Source organism: Spodoptera frugiperda, chromosome 13 (genome assembly GCF_023101765.2).
Source record: "Spodoptera frugiperda isolate SF20-4 chromosome 13, AGI-APGP_CSIRO_Sfru_2.0, whole genome shotgun sequence".
NCBI lineage: Eukaryota > Metazoa > Arthropoda > Insecta > Lepidoptera > Noctuidae > Spodoptera > Spodoptera frugiperda.
Window position 1 is genome coordinate 117,125 of NC_064224.1, and position 23,251 is coordinate 140,375.

Genomic DNA, 23,251 nt, shown 5'->3' on the forward strand with positions numbered 1-23,251 from the left:
GATTAAGTTGTATGTTAATAACGCTTACTTTTCTTACAGAAGAGTCGCTGGACGGCTCAACGGATGACCTATCAAATCAAAACGAATTTGCAACTCGATGGCTGGAGAGAACGGAACTAGAAATTAGTGAGAAACTGCCAGGTAAGATTTTCTGCCAACCTGTTTGTTATTTTCATCTTTAAAATTTCGCTTATACCTGACGTAACTATGCTACGAAATTGTAATAGATACGTTGTGAAACTATGTGACCGTTTCCACTTATATTAAGCTTCGTAGCATACATTCATTGCACTCATCCATAGCACGTACGTATCCATATTACGCATCTTTATACCCTATACCATATAAAATATAAAAACATAGCTTATCTGAGTCCATTTCCACCAATGAATATGATTGGTGGCAACCATACGTATCTACAGCAACGTAACATAGCACATCTCTGGTGGAAAATCACCCTAACTCCCTTTTCTTATACCCAACCTTTCAAGTTATCGTTTCCCAGGCATTCTCCGCTGGTTCCCGGTGCGGTCGCAGCGTACATACGAAGTATCCCCGCTGACGGCCGCAGTGGAAGCGTTGAAGGACTCCAATAGAAGACTGAAGTCGCTCATCATTGAGGCACGAGCACCTGACGCGCCACTACATCCACTTACTATGAGGCTTATAGGTATTTGACTATTTTCTCTTTAATTGAAGAATAATCAAAAATGAAGAATAATTAAGAATTAGTTCTTAATTGTGAAGTGAAGAATTCACTTGATTATGTATCCCACTGGTAACTCCAAGCTACCAACAGTCACAACCATAATAGGGTAGATGACTAATTTTTATTTTAATGTCCGTATTGTAGATTATTTTAAAACATTAGACACGTATTTTTTATTTTCCTAGGAAAACAAATACTTTCTAAGATATATTGATTTGAAATATCGCATGACGTCACTTCTAGGTACGTTTTATACGTAGAAATTACGTATTTGTTCCCACTCCTAAACTTTGATTCGTTTTATCTAAGTATTTTTATCTTATCTAACAACATAAAAATACGTGTTTAATATTTTTTCATTACCTAACTGACGGACTAAATAGATTTAAAAATTTCATACCCCGTCATCGTCCCTATTTGTCTAAGAATTTACCTTCTGTCCTTTGACCTAACCTTGTAATGTTAGTCTCGTTACCTGTTTATCGAGGCTTTTAGCTTTTAGGCTATAGATACATACGGTTATCGGCACAATGATTACCGATTTCACATCACATATATCGAGACGTCCCGCACGTTGTGACTCGGAAGTTTAAGACGCCCGCTTCTCATACACGAGAGTTGCGGGTCGAGACTTATTAACGGCAACTACCAATGTGACAACGTTTCACCTTCCCAGGTATCCTAGACCCAGCAGTACAGGGCGGTATAGTGAACTACGAGCGTGCCTTCCTAACGCCGGCGTACGAGGCGAGGCATCCCGACCACGCGCCCCTACTCACTGAGCTAAAGGACTTGATCGCTGATCAGATACCGCTGTTGAAGTTTGGTAAGTTTTATTTAAATGCGAAAGTGTTTAGGATGGGTGATTGTTACACTTTGATGATACAATTACAGTACCCTTAGTATGAGTTTGCTTTATGTTTAAAGTGATCGAGAGCGTGTTCGGAGTTCTGATTGATTGGTTTGTTCGAGCCGGCCATCAAAGCGCTGAACGCGCTCTCGTTTCGATTAATTTAAGCGTATAGCAAACTCATACTAAGGATACTGAATAAATCTGCGTGTAATATCGAGCTAAATACTATAGATTGAAATGTTACATAAATAAGTAAATTTTTATACCCATAAGTCAGGCAGTACTGCTAAGCAGAACTGCAGAAAATAGTAATCACCGAGGATTTCTTATTTACACCAAACTGCAAATTTGGACAGTGATAGTAAAACAGTAATGTTTAAAATCTAATAATTTACTGATATCTACAAATATATTTTAGAAAATTTTGCATTCAACATTCAACGACCCCTAAGTATAATTATTATATTAATGTAAATTTTGAACCAGCCCGTGTAATGTTTGATTTAATTCATCACTAGCGCCATTATGTCAGCGTAAAATCATTAAACCTTCGTTATACTATATGGATGTATGTATAGTAAATGGAGTAAGTAGTCAACTCGGACCACATGCCTACGGCCCATTTGGGACGAGTTTAAATTAAAAATAAATTAAATTTTTAGTGGTCAACTCGTCCCACTTTTTTTTTGTATGGATTTTTAAACTTTATCAATGTTTGGTACAGTTAGCAACACAAGATTAAAAATATTTTTTTATTGTTTTGTTTCTTTACTTTCGTTTTATTTATAGATTATTTCATATTACAACATCCTTACCTTCGTAAGGATGTATTAGCTGTAATGTATTAGCTCATTTTATTTTAGCAATCGCACAAATTCATGTGTTATCCAAAATTACTAAGAATAGTAAACATGTGTGGCTTAAACAATGGTCATGGCGGTCACTTATGAAGTAAATGATAACATAGATAGAATGAAGTTCCTAGAACATCTTTTGTTTTCAACAAAGTAATAGAACTTTATTATTTCCACACTAACCCTTTTGCTACTGACTGTACCTTATCTCATTGTGATAGTGACATGGGACGAGTTGACCATTAAAAATTTAATTTAGCTTTTTAATTTCCCCAACTCGTCCCAAATGGGCCGTAGGCATGTGGTCCGAGTTGACTACTTACTCAGTAAATGGTATTGTAACGCGACAGGTTTGGACGTGCACGGGTCCCGTGTGTCGGCGGACATGGAGGAGATGCAGGCACATCTCATGAAATGTTTCCGAAGGGTGCAACAACACGTGCACCAGCGATACGGACGGAAGGTGAGACTACTCACTTTTTAATAAGAGAGACTACTAATTTTCTTTAATTATTCTTTATTTATTGACTTAACTTGATAATAAGTACAGACAGATTTAATACCTCAGGCGATTATTTTTCTTATAACTTTCGTGAGACATTCTAAATAAATTATAAATTTTATGGGCTTAATCGCGTAACTGTTTGACGAGAAACTCGACTAGTTTCAAGCCTTGCTAGAGGCTCATTTTCATGAGCATATTTCCGCGACAGACGACGCGGCGATTGTCACGCTGATACTATAGCTGTTAGCGTGGCTTAAAACCAGTCGAGTTCCATGTCAAACAGTTAAGCGAGTAAGCCGATAACATACTAATTAATTTATGATGTCTTGCGAAACTTATATAACAAAAAGAATCGCTTAAGGCATTAGGTCCGCTTCGTTACCTCTACGCTATTTTTGTTTCAAACCTAATGATTCTAAGGCCTGTTTAAACCAATTTACTGAAGTATATTTCGCTGCTTTCCAGAACTGTGACATCGAAGTGGACTCGCCAGAAGTGCAGCTCCGCATGCCGTTCCGCGACAGTTTCAGTATGGACTCCAGCAACAACTCCAACAACAGGATGTCTGATATATCTACCGGCACTGAGTGAGTATAGTCTTATATTGGTTACATGCAGAGTGACTGATGTCCGAATACTCAAACGCTACTCAATTTTAAGACGCTCTCAAATATAGTACTGTCGCTATCAATTCTTTATAAAATGACAGAGGTAGCACGATATTAAGTACAACTTAAAATTGAGTAGCGTTTCAGTATTCAGGCGTGAGTGAAGTAGGTACGTCTCAAAGTCTATAGTCGGCACAATCTAAAGGTGAAACCGCACTAGCGCGGCACTACAGCGGGAAGGCGCATCGCGGCACCGGAGCGGCGCGGCTTTACCTAACCGCACTGTACTACAGCGGTGCTACAGCGAGCGGAAAAAAATCTCAATTGTTGTTTGACGTTTGTCAGTCTACGTGTTGCTATAACTTGTTATGAACGTCCTGGATTCTACGTAAAAAACGGAATCGGTTGTATACAGCAACTGATCTTATCTACCTCTACATGGCAACTGTCAGAGTTGACTTCTTAGATTGTATTGTATTGTATTGTGTGGACTTAGGTTGCCCTTCATACTTATATTGGTTTTGTCACATCGATAATTTGTTGACCGTCAAAAGCGTCTTGTATTTGATTTAAACTTTTCTCCTTTCAGAACATCGACGAAAGGAAGGTTCTTCAGTTTCAACGCTGCTATCAATCCTTTGACTAGGTAAGTTTGGCGTAAAAGACTTGTAAAATAAGTTTCAATATTCCATATATCTTTACATAAATTAATATTCATGAATTATATTCAGGAATAGCAGTACGGGCGTCGTAAGTCGCTTCGCAACCTTGCAGAGTTCACCGGGCAGAAGAAATAAACGGAATCTGAGAAAGGTAAACTTTATTTACACAACAAAACATGGTATTAAATTAACTAAAAATCACTGTTTACTAACGTAATGTAATGGAGAAAAGCTTTACTAGTTTCAATTCATAGAGGGACTAGAATCCTAGTGTGAGACAAACTTTTTTTTAAAAGAAAGAAAAGAAAAGTAACAAGCCATTTACCAACAACTAACTTCTTTCTTCACTCCAACAGAGCGAAGTGGGCACCCAAGCAAGCGGTTCACAATGGTACACATCCCACGCGACGCCAAACGGCTCGTTAAACAACAGCACATCGACCGTCAACAACACATCAATCAGCAACAACAACAACAGTATAACGAGCATCAACACACAGACCGACACGCCGTCCGCGTCACCCTTACGAGAATTGAGGCAAGAGGTGAGAAAAGTTTCCAAGGTCAGTTTCAGTATACAATATTTTTTAGTGTTAGATGTTTCTAACACTATGTGGCTAACCGCTATACTCAGTACTTAATGGTTACTTAACCCAGTCCTTAGCAATTGTGTACAAAATCGTTACTAAGGAATTGTATAAGTAATCATTAAATGTGTCTGGGTATGGCTGTAAATCTTAATGTAAGGTTAACATCAGTGGTAACAATGTGATCAAAATAAGTGTGGCTTTTACTCTATTTTATTGTTTTTTTTTTTTGCTATAATATGTTTGATTCTTTAGTTCATAGTGAAAGCAAATCGAGTGAAGAGATTGATTTTGAGATTTAAGTTTAATTTGACTGTATTTCGGGTGTTCATGGACGCCGTTGTTTGCGTACCATCAGGTGATCCGTCTGCTCGTTTACCAATCAAGGAAAGTTTTAATAATGTTTGAGATTGGAGTTCAAGCACATCACAGGTGCAGAGAACTACTGGTTGCATGTCACATCCAACCGCCGTTCTAGAAGTCCATTATTATGTTATCGACTTACTCACGTAACTGTTTGACGAGGAACTCGACTAGTTTCAACCCATGCTAGAGGCTCATATTCATGAACAGCATTCCGCGACACACGACGCGGCGATTGTCGCTCTGCTACTAAAACTAGTCGAGTTCCTCGTCAAACAGTTTGTGAGTAAGCTGTTAACATAATAATTAATTTATTATGTTTCACAAAAGTTATTATAAAGTTCCAGAAGTCTTTTCAAGAGACTTATGTTTAGCAGTGGACGTCATATTTTTAAAAGGGGTGGTAAATTATCCCTTTACGTCTCCTGACTTGGGCATGGCGAGCAGTGGACGTCTTGTGTTTGAAATTATGAATATTTAATACATTATAAATGAAAATTAATGTGTGCCATTAATTTTTCCCAGGTAAATTGTATCCCTGAGGAGGTTCCCACGGAAAGGTTAATAATTAAAAAGATTCATTACAATGTGGGTAACGTGCCTTTCTATGCTTATTTTGATTGCATTGTTTCGAAACATTTAATTTTGCTCTTAGCTTTTATTTTTTTGATAACAACTATATTGTTTTTAACTTTTATTTTTTAAATAATAAATTATTTTAATTAAAAAATCACGGTTTATTCACGTACATTAATAGAGAAAAGCTCTACTAGTAGGCTGCGCGACGTCGCCGCGTCTGCGCACGTTGCTTATGATGAAGAGTCCCTCTGTAACTCGAAACTAGTAGAGCTTTTCTCCATTAATGTACGTAAGTAAACCGTGATTTTTTTAGTTAATTTAGTATGTTTCACGATAGTTATTATATTTGTTTTCAATGATAAATTCGACCAAGCGTAAGTTTGTTTGTAGTACAGACTGCAATGTGCTTGGCGTCTGACCAACACTCATTTTATGTGAGATTAGTACACGTGCTTTAAACACGTCTAGAAAGAACGAAAGAAAAACAGTTTATTTGTCTAATATACATTTTCAAAAAGTCTATAAACTACGTTGTCGTATTAGTAAGTTAAAATGCGCATTCCCAGTATTTAAAAAAGTATTTGTTACAGCAAATACTCAAAGGGAAATAAATGAATAACTACTTTATTTACTCATATGTTTTTAATAAATTAATTCTATGTTGCCGCATTAAATATAATGGTACGAGAGCTAGCAACGTCGAAAAAACAAGCATTTCAAGAAGGCCAGTTTTTAGATATATTATGTCTCTCAGTCTCCCAGACATCATACGGGCTATCTGGCACCTGGTAGTGGTTGCGTTCATCAGTGCGCATCGCATTTGTACAGGTAAAATTTCAATTTTTCAAACCATTTTAAGAAGTTATTTTTTATTATTATTATTTTTATTGAACTTATAGTAACATGAATCTCTTATTGCCAGGCATTTTTCATGTTGTTTAAGGTCTGCCAGGCGCCAATTTTGAATTAAAAAAAAAAAATTTTTCAAATCATTTTAGTATGGCTGAAATTTTAGTATGATGTTATTTAAGTAAGAAAAGACCCAAAATTAATTTGCCAAGCAGTTATTCGGTTGTTAACCTTCAGCCAGACCGATCTAAAACTGAAAAATGATGTAGTATCATTTCGCTTGGTCTAGAAATGTTTGTCGAACGAATTACAGAGAAAGGGATTAAACAACCGGCCAAGTGCGAGTCGGACTCGCCCATGAAGGGTTCCGTAGCAGCAAGTAGACGACTAAATAAAAAAGTTATAAAATAACTTGGTTTTACATAGTGTTTTTATGAACGACAAACTTATATTTGTGGTTTTGGAAAATGTTTTATTTCTTAAAAACTAATAATGGTATCTCGTTCAAACCAATTTTAGTTGAAACATTTTATTGAAATGTATAGCATATATTTTTTTTAATTTCCTCACTCTCTTATTTTAAAAGTTAGAGGGGGGTACACTCATTTTTCCACTTTGGAAGCGTCTAACTTTCAAACGATTGATTTTGACGAAAAATGGCTTTAGGAACCTTAATGTCTTTTTTAAAGACCTATCCATAGACACCCATCACGGATATGTTAGCTGAATTTTTTTTTTTAAATCAGTTCCATGTATGGAGTGGCCCCCTTAAATTTTTTAATTTATTAATTTTTATTCAAAATTCGAATAGCGGTTACCGAAATACATCAACCTACAAAGTTTCAACTATGTAAACCCAATAGTTTCGGAAATAAATGACTGTGACATACTGACGAAAAGACAGACAGACAGACGGACAGACAGACATGACGAATCTATAAGGGTTCCGTTTTTTGCCATTTGGCTACGGAACCCTAAAAACTATCAAATTAATACGGGATCATAATACTGATTTATTTTTGTACAAATTAAGATATCTCAAGTATAAAAATAAACATAAAATTTAATGGTTACATGAAAATTAAGGTTAATTATTATGTTATCGGCGTAACGTTTTGACGAGGAATTCGACTAAAGTTGAAGATGAGCTTCTAGCATGGCTAGAAACTAGTAAGTAAATAAATCAGTATTTTGATACCGTATTAATTTACGAATTAATTTGATAGTATTTGAATAAAAATTAATAAATTTAAAAATTTAAGGGGCAACTCCATACATGGAACTGATTTAAAAAAAAAATTTTTTCAGCTAACATATCCGTGATGGGTGTCTATGGATAGGTCTTTAAAAAAGACATTAAGGTTCCTAAAGCCATTTTTCGTCAAAATCAATCGTTTGAAAGTTAGACGCTTCCAAAGTGGAAAAATGAGTGTACCCCCCCCTCTAACTTTTAAAATAAGAGAGTGAGGAAATTAAAAAAAATATATGCTATACATTTCAATAAAATGTTTCAACTAAAATTGGTTTGAACGAGATACCATTATTAGTTTTTAAGAAATAAAACATTTTCCAAAACCACAAATATAAGTTTGTCGTTCATAAAAACACTATGTAAAACCAAGTTATTTTATAACTTTTTTATTTAGTCGTCTACTTGCTGCTACGGAACCCTTCATGGGCGAGTCCGACTCGCACTTGGCCGGTGGTTTAATCCCTTTCTCTGTAATTCGTTCGACAAACATTTCTAGACCAAGCGAAATGATACTACATCATTTTTCAGTTTTAGATCGGTCTGGCTGAAGGTTAACAACCGAATAACTGCTTGGCAAATTAATTTTGGGTCTTTTCTTACTTAAATAACATCATACTAAAATTTCAGCCATACTAAAATGATTTGAAAAATTTTTTTTTTTTAATTCAAAATTGGCGCCTGGCAGACCTTAAACAACATGAAAAATGCCTGGCAATAAGAGATTCATGTTACTATAAGTTCAATAAAAATAATAATAATAAAAAATAACTTCTTAAAATGGTTTGAAAAATTGAAATTTTACCTGTACAAATGCGATGCGCACTGATGAACGCAACCAACCAGGTGCCAGATAGCCCGTATGATGTCTGGGAGACTGAGAGACATAATATATCTAAAAACTGGCCTTCTTGAAATAATTCTCTCAAAAACGTTGCCAGCGCTTATACTATAACATTGGCGCTTACGCAGAAGTCGCACTTTGAAGTTTTATAAACGAATAATAATAATACGTTTTCTATAAATGTAATGACTAGTATGTTTTACTACTTATGGTATACGTTAGACTAATTTAAACTATTCATAGAAGTCCTATAAATTAAAGTTGCGGTCATTTTGAATGGAAAATTAAATTAAACATGATTATAAGTCGTGTAAAATATAAAATGACTCTTAAAGAGATTCGTATCCATAGTTTGGTTGTTATTTTGACTTGGTTAGTTTTAGATTTGATTCGATCATTCACATTGTGAAAATATCAAGGCAAAAAAATAATATTTGAAAAATAAAAGACTTGAAAATATCTTCAATTTTTAAAGAAAAAGTCAAATCATTTATTTCAAATAAACCATACCTGAATAGATTCTTTGAAATGTCAACAAATAAAGAAATAAATAATAGTCTGTCAGTCTGTCCGTCAGTGAAGCGCTAGATAGGCGCTGGCTTTCTCATACTACGTAATAGTAAACTTCTTTGTGCGCAGAATTATAATAACTCTTGAATCGATTTAGTATTTAAGAGTATTTAAATGTAATAATCTTAATTAAAACCTTTTTGACTAAAAACAAAATAACGCGTACCGCTATTTCGCTTTGCTTCTTGCCTAAGATTCTTTTATTTTTGCTTGCAATGTGTAACAAAAAAGTAGTAGTTGTTAACTAAAAATCACGGTTTACTCACGTAAATTAATGGAGAAAAGTTCTACTAGTTTTGACCGCTAATACCAGTAGGCTGCGCGACGTCGCCGCGTCTGCGTACGCTGCTCATGATGAAGAGTCCCTCTGTGACTTGAAACTAATAGAGCTTTTCTCCATTAATTTACATGACTGAACCGTGATTTTTAGTTAATTTAGTATGTCTCACGATAGTTATTATAAAAATAAAGTAGTAGTTGTATTTTTATGGCATGTATGTCTCCTTGATTCTAGTAGTCAAATGCGACAGTCGAACACGTTTAGGGTTCGATTCCCGGTTCGGATAAAATATCTGAAATTGTGCGTGATTTTCCTTGGGCCTCTTTAATTTTCTTCTGAAATTGTTGTAATAGAGGTTTTTGCTTACTCTTATAGATATCTGAGTGCGGCGGTTAAGTAATTTTGTTACATGTTGCATAGTAATTTATTTAATAGTTTTTGATACTAGTATTTTTATACAAATTAATAGGTTTGCTTTATCCCTTTTCTAGACATTATAATTTAAACGAAATGCCTTTGGTTTTGCACATTGGCACGTCAGTTTTATTCAAAATTCATTGAAATATCAAATCAATAGTTTTCCTGATTCTTGATCGTGTTCTTAGAAATCTAAAGAACTAAGAGTCTTGACTTTCAACAATTTATCTCTGGTTAATTTATTGTAACTGACGTATAAATGTGCAAGTCCAAAAGTACATGTATTATCGGCCTAGATATTGACACCAAGAAACGCGTTCAACTCCTTTATAAAAGTTCATTGCATACACTAAAATGTAAAGTTTTATCTCATTCTTCTCCATACAAATCTACGTGCTTTGTAATGACCAAATAAATTCAGTAATGGACAAGAAACAATTCTTTATTGATTTTTTTTTCAAAATTGATATATTTTTATCGACTGCACGAGTGTGTGAACGTGTAGAGGGTTCGATTCCCGCACGGGGCAACTCTGTGTGATCCCCAAATTGTTGTTTCGGGTCCGGGTGTCATGTGTATGTGAACTTGTATGTTTGTAAACGCACCCGATCATACAGAAGAAAATCCTAGTGTGGGGCAACGTTTTACATTGATAGTGTAGGTAACATAATATTATGATTTGGAACGACCAACGAATTTCAGTAAAGTCAAGTCATTTCAATAATTTCATAATGTATTTCATAAAAGTCAGACTGAGAAACAATGGTTTATTACCGATTTTATCAAACATATACAATATGTATTTTATGCCAATAACGGTGTCAATACTAGACCGACATACATTAGTATAAAAACCAATCCCTCATCAGCTGGTGACCGAGCGCCCGCTCCGTGCTGAAGTGGAGCGCGAACGAAGACTGTCCCAACGAACTAGCCTCATCACCTCCTCCGCACCACCCTCGAACCGAGACTCCGTGGGTGAGTATTAAATCCCATACGAATAAGCAAGGCTCGGATACCGGTTAAATTTTCAAACCGCTATTATGTACTTGTACGCAAAACCTTTACATTGGGTTTCGTTCGCGAAACCGGTTTTTTTAAACCGGTATTTGGAACAGTATTTTCATAAAGGTTTTTTCGGATTAAACGGTTTAGATCAATAAAAACCTGTTAATACGACGCACATCAAAGAAACGCTGCGCGCTGTTCAGATTATATTCAATAATAATATTTCAACGCGTGTACCGACATGCCCCTCGTCGAATAAACCGGTTAATTTAGGTTAAAATAAAGTTCTTTAATGTTCACGTTCTTAAGAAAAGTTCGGAGGAAAACCGATATAAACCGGTATTAAGGCAGTTGTCCCACCGGCAACGATGAACGAGTAACGAGTAGAGCTAGAACTAGAAACGAGTGAAAACGAGTGAAAACAAAAACAAACAAGTGAAGCGAGCACTCGCCGGCAGTGTGAACAGTCAGCGATCAACTATTTGTATTGTACGTTTCTTGAGCGAGAAAATAGCCGATAGTTAGTCGTTCACTCTCCGTTGGTGGGACAACTGCCTAAGCGGTATTTTTTAAACCGGTTCCGAGCCTTGCGAATAAGACACATTTTTCTATAGCAAACATAAAGTGTTAGAGTTCATTTTTGCCTGGCTATGGCTTTCTTATTGATAAATTAACTCTTAACAGTGTGTGCCGCTTGTATTTTTGCCTTTTTTTACTGTTTAAGTAGAGTATTTTTTGTGGGGTATTATATTGTTGTAGTTAGTTTAATGTTGTATTTACTGAGCCTTTTATTAGAACTGTGATTGAAGAATATATGTTCAATACTTTGGATTATGTATGATTGATGTACAGACGTGGTATCAGCTACGAATGTCTATAGTAAATAGATTTTGAACTTTATCGTTTTGGAATATGATCCAATATTGATTGAAGAGACTTCCATATATCATCTCATGAAATTGATCAGTACCTCTACCATGAATTTAAAGCAATAGTATTTGCCGAAGCTCGATAGCGACCACGTAAATTCTTTGTATGCCAAATTTTACAGCGCCTCTAGCGGTTACTTACTGAACTAAAGTTTGTCATACAAAAAATCGACACCACCGACTATCGACTGATATTATTGTTTTAAAAGTCATGGTAGAGGTACTAAGTGGTAGTACTGTGATTAAGGCACTCATACAGATCTACATACATACATACATACATGCCTTTAATCCCCGAAGGGGTAGACAGAGGTGCACATTATGACACGTAATGCCACTGTGTACACCCACATTTCACAATTTATGTTGTAAGTCCCATGTAATAGGTGGTGAGCCTATTGCTCATACAGATCTTTCCTATAAAAGTACACCATTAACCATCTCCCCTTTACCCAGGAACCACCGATTCCAACCAAGAAGAAGAAGAACCTCCTCCATTACCAAAGAAGTACGCCCACCGAAGCATGGACCTCGACAGCGACACAAACAACAACGGGGAATCGAACCCCCTCCCTCCCAGACACAACTATGACACCGTTTGGGCGCCGCGAGGATCATTCCTGTACAACTCTATAGCTCATAGAAGGAATACGACGAATGATAAAGCGCCCACGCCACCTCCGAAAAAACGTAACGCCCAATAATGTGTTAAAGGAATTTAGACTCTATTTCCATGTTTATAAAGCTTATATTAGCCTAATTTGACATTGTGAGCGCTGCAAAGATAGTTGTACAGCTCTATAGAATGCACCTCCGAAAAAACGTAACGCCCAATAATGTATTAAAGAAATTTAGACTCTATTTCCATGTTTATAAAGCTTCTATTAGCATAATTTGACAATGTGGGCGCTGCAAGGTTCATTATTGTACGGCTCTATAAAGTATAGAAAGAATATCACTAACGATAAAGCGTCTACCAACAAAACGTAACGCCCAATAATGTGTTAAAGAAATTTAGACTCTATTTCCATGTTTATAAAGCTTATATTAGCCTAATTTGACAATGTGGGCGCTGCAAAGATAATTCTTGTACAGCTTTATAGAGTATAGAAGGAATACGACTAATGATAAAGCGTCTACCAACAAAACGTAACGTTCCATAATTGTTTAAACAATTTTGTACTCTATTTCCATGTTGATAAAGCTTATATTAGCCTAATTTGAGACAGTGTAGGCGCTGTCAGCAATGTTCTGTAGTGTGAAGTTCTGTGTGTGAAGTCATAAAGCAATATCATCTAGCTTCACTGTGTTAAAGGAATTTGCATTCTATTTCAATACGTATAAAGCTTTGATTGCTTTGTTGAAGAATGTTAACGCGTAATGAGAAATTTCAGTGTTAAAGAAATGTGAACTTTATTTATATTTGTATAAAGCTTTGAATTCTTGATATTGAAGATTTGCTTCAATACTATACTAAATAGGTTTCATTTATAAATACATTAATATACGAACAACACACATAGTTAATACAGGGGCCTTAGTACGAGTTTGCTTTACGTTTAACGACCCCGGCGCTGTGATTGGCCGGCTCCAATGAACTAACCAATCACATCGCCGAACTCGCTTTCGTTTTCGTAAACTCGTACTAAGACCCCAGTACTTATAAAGATGTTACCAGGTTGAAATAATCTTGCTCATATCTGTTTATCAAATACATCTTCAATGTTATGTTTTTACTCCAAATCATTTAAAAGCTATGTTCAATTTTATGCAATATATTCAAACCATTTAAACGCTATTAGACCTTAAGGTCTAAAGGGTCTAAATATAATCACGTATGAAATGAGCAAAGGCCCTTGAAATGAACACTTAGTGGTAAGTGAAATTATTTATTAAAAACCAGTGAATTATATAATATTAAAAATTCAGCCATTATAATCAAAAAGTAAAGCTAGCAAAAATCCACCGATTTGTATGTTTTTTTTTTGTATAAAATTTTTTTTTGAAATGTTTTTATTTTGTTGTTTAAGATTTTTAATTTACGAGTGAATTTTTATTGTTTCTCTGTTTTATTGGCGGAGAACTGTTTTATAGGTGGAATAATTTGTTCTATAATTTTTTTATTGATGCATTAATTAATAATTTAATAATTAAATTGCATTTTTTTCTTTATTCTTCAATCGTTGAAGAAAATAGGATAAAAAATGTGATTTTACCTTATTACGGTGATACAAAAAGGAGGGGTTATGGCTTACCTACGTATATAGTTTCTCGGCTAAAAATGTGCAACGTCACACCTTATCCCCGAAAGGGTAGGCAGAGGAGCACATTACGGTACGTAATGCCGCTATACATTGTACACCCCAATTTCTACCATTACTGTTATAATAAGTCCCATGTATATTAATAGGGGGTGAGCCTATGGTTTCTCAGCTAATAAAGCAGAGTTTAATTAATTTTGAAATTGTATAAAAATACAAATTAATGATATTATTAATAGTTTTTGTGATATTATAAAAAAAAGTCACTAGATGCCATTTATCCAAAGTCTTTATGATATTTGAACGTTACCGAAACCGATATTATATAGAAGTATACAAACTAAAATGACCTTTATATTGTTAACTATAAAACCACTTTTGCTATGAAGTTTATTGTACTTTTTTATGATTATGAAATACAAATCAAAATGAACCTTATATTGTAATCTATAAAACCATTTTTGCTATGAAGTTTATTGTAAAAGATTTTGCTTAATACAATGTATTAAAATCGGAGAAAATTAGATTAAGAAATTGATTTATTTCAGTATTTTTTTCTTTATTTATACGTAAAATGTAATTTAAGTTAGAAATAATGTTTTGGAAGATGTAATTTGAATTCGAAATTTTGTTTTTGCATTTAAAACACGACTTTTCGTGGTCAATGCTAATTAGACTTTATTTAGTACTAAATAAAACTCAATTTGCATTGAATTAGGTATTTTTTGAAATTATAATGTGTTAAGTAAAGGAATGTATTTCCATATACCACTTTGCGGCCATATGTAGCACCAAATATACAAAATATGAAGTTTTGTATATAAAATATATTATTATTATTGTATATTATTAGATATTATGACAATAATGTAATAATAGTATTTAATTTTAAACCCATTGTTCAAATGTACTACAAATAAATGTTAAAACTTAGGTATTTACGTTTGCTTACTCAAACTTATACTCTATTCACATTACAATAGAGCACATTTTTCATCGCCCTAACAAGGCCTATGTAAAAATCATTTTGTTATTTAATAATTTTAAATAAACAGATCAAATTAGAATAAGTGAAGTGTTTATTTATATATTTTGTAGCAATTTGATCCTTATAGATATTAAAATAAGGTTTACTTTTAAGAATTAAATAAGTTATTGTTGAATTTGTTTTCATTCGTGAATCGCGGGGCGACCATTTTTTGAAGAAACTTTTAATTTTATTACTTACACAAATTATTGTGTTATTTAAAATAAAATAATAATATTAAGGATAAATATATAAATACCAGATTTAAATAAATAAATAACTTTAAATAAATGTTTATTTTATGGTCTTCCAATTTTGAAGAAAATTATTTCTTTTTTTTTCGTTCCGCGGCCATTATACACCAAATATGCGATTGTTGTTTTTTTTTATTGTATATTTCTTTGTATATTATTAATAAATACTCTAGTTTGTAGATATTATTATTGTGTACTCGTGTCGCAATACTGATACTTGATCATTATTACAGCAAATAAATACATATTTTATAGAAATGCTTGCTTTTTATTTAACGTAGTTTGACTCATTCAATGTCAACATCACGCCTTTTATGCCCGACGGGGTAGGTAGAGGTGCAGATTACGGTACGTAATCATCTAATCATATCAACCTATCCTTTTTTTTGAGGGGGAATATCATCCTATGACTTCTCCCGCCTTGGGCGAGGCGAGAGGGAGTGTCAGACTCTTACTGACTAAAAACCACCCCGTTCCTTCTCCTGCTTTTCGAGCCGGAGCCCCGGTAAACCCGCTAGGTAGTCCGCAGCTCCGGATATATCAACCTGTCTGGTGTCAGATATTAGATATTTTTTATGGTATAAGTCGGTAATTGAGCAGACGGATCACCTGATGGTAAGCAATCGCCGCCGCCCGTGTACACTCGAAACATCAGAGGCGTTACAACTTCGTGGTCGGTCTTTAGGGGTTAGGAAATCAAGAGTTATTGGGGAATCGGGGATTATGAAGGAGGGTAATTGAGCCTGCGGTAACCTCATTCACACAACGAAATAACGCAAGCGGCACCGACTGACCTGACTTGGGTGATAGGATTTTATCCCACGAGAACGATAATGCGGGCGAAGCCGCGAGCCGCTAGCAGAGTTTGGAAATAAAGAGCTTTTCTAAACTCATAAAAACTATGTGCGTCACTGCTAACCATGGACAGAAAACAGTAAAAATTATAACACCCCGTTACCCATTAAAAAAAAAAACAATAAAATTTCCATACCAGTGATTGATCAAGGTTCTAAATTACGTTTTAAAGCGTAAACTTCGTCCAATGCTATGTTACAGTTCCCATAAAGATAGTATAGTTTGCGTCAAGCCTTATCGATATACCTTGTGACTACCTATGCTAATTATACAGGCCTTGGTGTTCATGAAAATAATTTGCATATGAAATAGATAATTATGTAGGTATCTAAGTATCGATATTTTTAACTTTTCACGTCACTATACACTATCGTAACGTGTAACGTCATGAATTTTACTATGAAGCAAATACAAAGAGATGTCATAACTGGATTTTCCTTTAAGATAATGCGTGACACTTTACAGGGAACGTAGGACGTTAAATTTCAAATTCATTTTTTGTATTCACAGACTATGTTCTTAAAATAAAATTATATATCGTCATATTCAGCCTCTCTCCCTCTCTTTCTTTTTTCCATCTAGCAGTCCCCATACTACAAATACATTACCAACTGACACTTTTTGAGACTTCTCCCGTCTTGGGCGAGGCGAGAGGGAGATTTTTTTTTAATCGTTGCCCCACACTAGGATTTTCTCCTGTGTCGTGGATGCGTTTACAAACATACAATTTCGCATACACATGACACCCAGACCCGAAACAATAAATTATGGATCACACAAAGAGTTGCTCCGTGCGGGAATCAAGCTACACGTTGCACGGCAGCCAGTTGCCCAGCCACCGCGCCAACCGTCCTACTCCTGCTTTTCGAGCCGTTGATTTGATCACCTCATTCTCAACTAGAAAGACAATAATAAATTAATGTACCTAATTAAATAACGTAGCGGAAAATGACGTATAGTGACGTTTCTATGCGTCAAGCGGACGGTGACGACTGCATTGCAATGAATCATTTAAAAATATAGAGGGCACTGCAGACAGATCATTATTGTTTTTAAATCATGCGCTTCTTTGTGATAAAAATAAGATTAATAGTCTACAACTGGGCTGTTTTTAGCTGATTGATTTATATGGAAGATTGTGTTTTTCGAGTCTTGGAATGTAGGTAGGTATTTTTATCGAAAATATTACCTAAGTACTAAATTTGAGTTGTGGATTACCTAACGGGTTAACTGGGACTACTCCGGAGCTGCGGACTACCTAGCGGGTTTACCGGGACTCCGGCTAGAAAAGTAGGAGAAGGAACGGGGTGGTATTTAGTCAGTAAGAGTCTGACACTCCCTCTCACCTCACCCAAGACGGGAGTCATTGGATGATTTTTCCCCCTTAAAAAAAATGAGCAGCTCCCATACTTCGATGAATAAAAACCGCTATCAAAAATCTCCATGTCAACACAACTTACCTACACCAACTCGACAAACAGAGGATTTCGTCAACACCAATCACGTTGTAAACATGCAACTAACTTTTATTTTATTAGGCAAACAATTTAAGACTTTATTTACATAGACATAAGATATACAAATAGGTTTATTAGAGCAAATAAAGGGATTCTGTTGATTTAGGTTTTTTTACGAAATAGTGATCTTGTCACGGTTATTGCTTTGGTAAACATGTAAACAGCATATTATGCTATTTTCGTTTTGGTTAAATAACCGCGTGACTGTCTCGCTCGGTGTTTCACATACGATTCCTGAGTCATGCCTTCGGCGTGATAATGATAAAACCGCCCTTTACTAGTGTCAAAAAAAAAAACATCGTGAAATGTGAGTGTTACATTTTACACTCGAATAATGTTTTAAGGGAATTGGGAGTAAAGTGCCCTAAGATAACTGATTCCCTAACGACCCTTAAATTCCTAACCCCCAAAAGGCCGGCAACGCACTTGTAACGCCTCTAGTGTTCCGGATGCCCATGTGCGGCAGCAATTGCTTACCATCATGTGATCCGTCTGCTCGTTTACCGACTTATACCATAAAAAAAGAAAAGGAAGATCCTCTGACCATTTTCTTATGTGTCGCCTAATAAATATCAAACCATTAAATCCCACCAGGAGTCGGCGAAACACACTACCTAATTTCATCCCGATCCCTTCTTCCGTTTGGATACGTGATCGATCGATCACACAAACACAATCTAACGCATTTAAAGTAATACTTATTGGTAAGATAGAGTAAAATTAGTAAGATACCGTGACCGTAACGTGTCTCCACGCATCCTAATCGTGATAGAGATTATGACATAAATAGCCTGTGCTTAATTGTTCCGACTCAGACAAGGCCTTCACCCACATCGATAAGCAGCAAACATGATGAACTCTTTTATTGTGAGAAAAGAATGACTAAATAATAAATACATGTGTTAGGTACCTAAGGGGTAGAGATAGATGATAGAGAACCCAGTAGGTCTGATGCCTGATCCGGAGCTGCAGACTCCGGCTCGAAAAGCAGGAGTAGGAACGGGGTGGTTTTTGGTCAGTAAGAGTCTGACACCCCTTCGTCTTACCCAAGGCGGATGAAGTCAAAGGATGATTTTTACTTCTCAAAAAATAAAAAAGAAATTGGACGTGCCCTATTTCAAGCATCTAAATTGAACCTAATTTGGCCTTGAACTTATGACACCTGTATGTATAATTCTAATAATGGAAACTTCTGATAAGTAGCCAAGTAGCTATTGTTATAAGCTCCTACATCAGCTCTTTCGAGGGAAAATGATCGTGGCGTTATTTGTTATGCTAGGTTATTATTCTGGGGAATGCCATATCGATCTCACGAGATCTCCACCATTTTTATTGAGATTAATCTCGGTCGAAAAATGGATGAGATTAAAGAGAATGCTTTACTAAATGATTGACTGTGTCACACAATATAATAATAGGCATGTTTCCTACTAGTCAAATTCAATACTTTGTTCGAAACGTCAAAAACGATATTTTCTATGAACTTTGTATGAAATACTCTATTATGACGTCATAAGTTTTTGACGTCAAATAGCAGACTTATTTCTAGAAATTTAGCTAGAAAAAATCGAAAATTAAGTACCCCGCTGGCGGCCCCCGAGTTCATCAAAATGAATGAGAGTGTGATTATTTTTGAATATTTTATTGTGTTGAAAAGTTGTAATAATTTATTTTTGACCCAGTCATCGTCCCTATTATAACCGTAGCAGCGCTGCTCTTTGTGTATTTATTTGTTGACAGTTATAGTCCGGAACAACCCTGCAGTCATTAACTAACGATTAATTTAATTCATAAATTAATACACTTAAGTACTGAATCACTAAAAATAGCCAAATTATCAGATACAAAATATTTGATCTTAATTAAAACGTCCATTTAGTACCTCAAGGGTCATGTGTTTGTTCAAAATTGTACTACAAAAATTTAAGAAACGGAATAAAATTCCTAAGTATACTAATGTGTTAAACAATTGACAAAGAGTTAGATAATATTAATAGAGGAAAATTCCGGTCAATTAACAAAAAACCGAAATCCCATTGTGCAATTACAATATTGTACCTACCTACTTTAGAATATGGTCCAATGTTGAATTTATAAATTTATTTTCATTTTTAAATGATGGGAATATGGCACTTGTAACATTACCCTATCTGTAAGTCATTGCATGACAACCCAAGGCGAGGTAAGGCGTTACAAGTGCGTTGCCGGCCGTTTGTGGTTAGTAATTCAAGGGTTGTTAGGGAATCGGGGATTGGGAAGATTAGGAAGGGGGTAATTGGGCCTCCAGTAACCTCACTCACACAACACAAGCATTCTTTTACGCCGGTTCTCTGTAAGGCCGTGGTATCAGTCGAGCCGGCCCATTGATGCCGAAGCACGGCTCTCCCACATGAACGAGACGCAATGCGGTTAACTAAAGAGATTGACTCATAACTCATATGAAGTTTGCAGAGATAATTTTAACTTGTTTCCTATCAAGATAAAGTTGTCTAGTAGACCAGACTATTCTACATAGATTATAGAATCGGTGAAACACACCGTTTTCATGATTGATAGGTTGATCATAGTATCTTCCAATGAGTATGCGTCATCATTATCATTGGTCGGAAAATGTTCACTTCCTATTAAGAATCACTTTTAACGTTGTCCCAAACTAGGTTTTTCTGATGTCTCACGGGTGTGTTTACAAACATATCGCAAAAAATCATTGACTGCAAAAAAATCACTTAATACCTAAGTTTTTATTTATAGCGGACTTATTTTGACACGATTTACAAAATGCAAAAATATTTTTTATCAAGGATATTTAGGATAATATGGGCAAATCAACAACCAACCAATACTTAATTCAAACTAAAATACCGTTTATCTCAGAATAGTGGATTTTTTGTAAACGACCAGACGTATTATCTGATGGTAAGCAATCGCCGCCGCCCATGGACACTTGAAACACCGGAGGCGTCACAAGTGCGTTGCCGGCCTTTTAGGGGTTAGGAATTTGAGGGTTATTGGCGAATCAGGAATTGGGAAGATTACGAAGGGGGGAATTGGGCCTCTGGTAACCTCACTCACACAACGCAAACGTTTGTTTCACGTCGGTTTTCTGTGAGGCCGTGGTATCACTCCGGTCGAGCCGGCCCATTCGTGCCGAAGCATAGCTCTCACATACTTATATGTTACATAATGACTTCTTGCGATACATATAACACCCAGACCCGCAACAATTTGTGGATCACACGAAGAGTTGCTCCGTGCGGGAATCGCTTCACGTTACGTGGCAGCCTGTTGCACAGCCACCAATTACTTCAAAAGTCAACATAATCTAACCACGTGCATTACAATCATCATGACACAAAACTGAATAAAAAATCTAGTTCAAAACGCCTTATCAATGACCTTAAATGGCAACTACATAAGTGCAAAATAAATATTTTTCATTTCATTATAAAATGGAAAATTTCATGACATTTTGACTCGGTTACTTTAATTTGTGGCAGTAAGTTAGTTCCTTGTTAAAAATTGGATTTGCAAATAAACGATTATCTGGTCAGTAAATAAAGAAATTATGTAGTAAGTTTTTAGTCAGTGAGAGTCACTCACTTCTCTTCGCCTTACCCAGGGCGGGAGAAGTTATTTTCCCCTGGCTCTCCTGTGTCAACTGCACTTAACAACAAAAAGAAATCATGATAATACCCTTCCGAAGACAAGGGGTCTCGGGTTCGATTACGGGTCGGGCAAAGTACTGGACAACTTTCGTTTACCGAAAATTTCCCAGTAGATCACGGATTCATGGAATTTAAGAATATACATAGGCTCACCTCACTATACATGGGGCCTATCACAAATAGTGAGTGGGTGTACATTGTATAGCGGCCTTCGGGGATTGTATACGTTGCATAAAATAAGCTAGCCTATTCTGACTTTCTTCAATACATTTTCAACTTTATTTCAAGAGTCTAGAGTTATTTTATTTATTTTCAGCCGTGATCGTCCCACTGCAGGGCAAAGGCCTCCCTACCCTCCTAGTCTAGAGTTGATTGTCTTTTAAAGGTTTAGTGCCCAGCGTGTATGCTTTCTTCATAACAGGTGCTACTGCCTAGTTTAATTATTAAATCTATAAGATTTGGTATGAGAGTAACTTCCAAAAATACTTAGAAGTAAAGAAAAACAACTGCATTATGAGTTTAGGGTACCGAAAAGTTTAGCTCGCTGCCCGACCAGAACCAGACCGGTGCATGCGGCTTGTCGCATTCCGTGCGCGCCACAAAAAGCTATCAGACCTCCACAGATGGGGCCCAGGAGGGTTGACGCCTAATGCGGAGCTGTGGGCTACCTAGCGGGTTTACCGGGACTCCGGCTCGAAAAGCAGAAGTAGGAACGGGGTGGTGTTTAGTAAGAGTCTTACTCTCTCTCTTGTCTTGCCCAAGGCGGGAGAAGTCATTGGATGATTTCCCCCCCCCCCCCAAAAAAAGGGTACCGTAAAGTTGTTCGAAACGAATGATGACATACGGCGAAGGAAAACATCGTGAGGAAACTTGCTGCCGTACTCAGAGTCAATTAATGATTACTTAACCCAGTTCTTAGTAATGGGTTTCGGAACAAAATTGTTACTAGGAATAGTTTAAGTAATCATTAAATGTCTCTGAATGCGGCAGACTTTTGGAGTATCTAATAACTATAAAATTGAAATTCCCAATCCGCCTTTACTGAGGGATAGACTTACAGCCTATTATTTATTTCAAAAGTACCTTTTTCTAGTTTAAATGCTTTGACTATGACTTTGACCGGCTTAAGTATGGGCTATTACTGATGATAAAGTATCAATATTATTTTTACAATCAAATTCAAAATTAATACCCACTTACAAATAATTCATTTTACCAACAAGAATAGCAACATGTTTGCAGCTATTATAATTATGCGAAAGTTAATTAGCTTACTAATTAAAAGGTGCTCTGACGCCTAAATCACTGAAACAATTTTAATGAATGGACCTGCAGTCAAATTGAAAATTAATTAAAGAAAACATAATATTACTATTATTATGTCTTATAAATAAATTGAACAGCTACAGTAACCGCTTACCATTAAGTGGGCCGTAAATATTGCTGCTACCAAAACTGGTAGAAAGTGGATTGTCTTTTCTTTCTGTGAAGCAGTCATGTTAGCTAAAGAGGAGGCGAAGCGCGAAGAAACACTCCGGCTGTAAGGGATCGCGGGACGATCTCCGGCCACCGTAAGTGCGGCGAGCTAGGGTAGCTCACTGCCCGAACAGAACCAGACCCGCCGTGCTTAATGTGCGTCGCGTTCCGTGCGCGCATCACAGAGCCATCAGATCACCACAGATGGGGCCCAGTAAGGCTGATGCCCGACCTGGAGATGCGGATTACCTAGCGGGTTTACCAGGGCTCCGGCTCAAAGAGCAGGAGTACGAATGGGTGATTTTTAGTCAATAAGAGTCTGACACACGA

General features: G+C 36.0%; 1 protein-coding gene across 9 annotated transcripts in view; it reads left to right on the plus strand.

Annotated features, from left to right (window-relative positions):
• LOC118270288 (dedicator of cytokinesis protein 1) overlaps positions 1–12,660 on the plus strand; it is a 61,469-nt gene extending 48,809 nt beyond the window's left edge. For 2 of the 9 annotated variants that reach the window (XM_050697989.1, XM_050697993.1), the window contains 11 exons: positions 40–141; positions 506–670; positions 1,386–1,535; positions 2,767–2,879; positions 3,387–3,508; positions 4,119–4,175; positions 4,261–4,342; positions 4,548–4,754; positions 5,667–5,729; positions 10,799–10,907; positions 12,323–12,660. In XM_050697989.1, coding sequence (XP_050553946.1) covers positions 40–141; positions 506–670; positions 1,386–1,535; positions 2,767–2,879; positions 3,387–3,508; positions 4,119–4,175; positions 4,261–4,342; positions 4,548–4,754; positions 5,667–5,729; positions 10,799–10,907; positions 12,323–12,570 — 1,418 coding nt within the window. In that variant the 3' untranslated portion in view covers positions 12,571–12,660. Of the gene's footprint in view, positions 1–39; positions 142–505; positions 671–1,385; positions 1,536–2,766; positions 2,880–3,386; positions 3,509–4,118; positions 4,176–4,260; positions 4,343–4,547; positions 4,755–5,666; positions 5,730–10,798; positions 10,908–12,322 lie in introns of those variants that run through there. The other 7 variants (XM_050697992.1, XM_050697994.1, XM_050697990.1 and 4 more) reach the window with 6 other exon arrangements.
• The last annotated feature ends 10,591 nt before the right edge of the window (positions 12,661–23,251 follow it).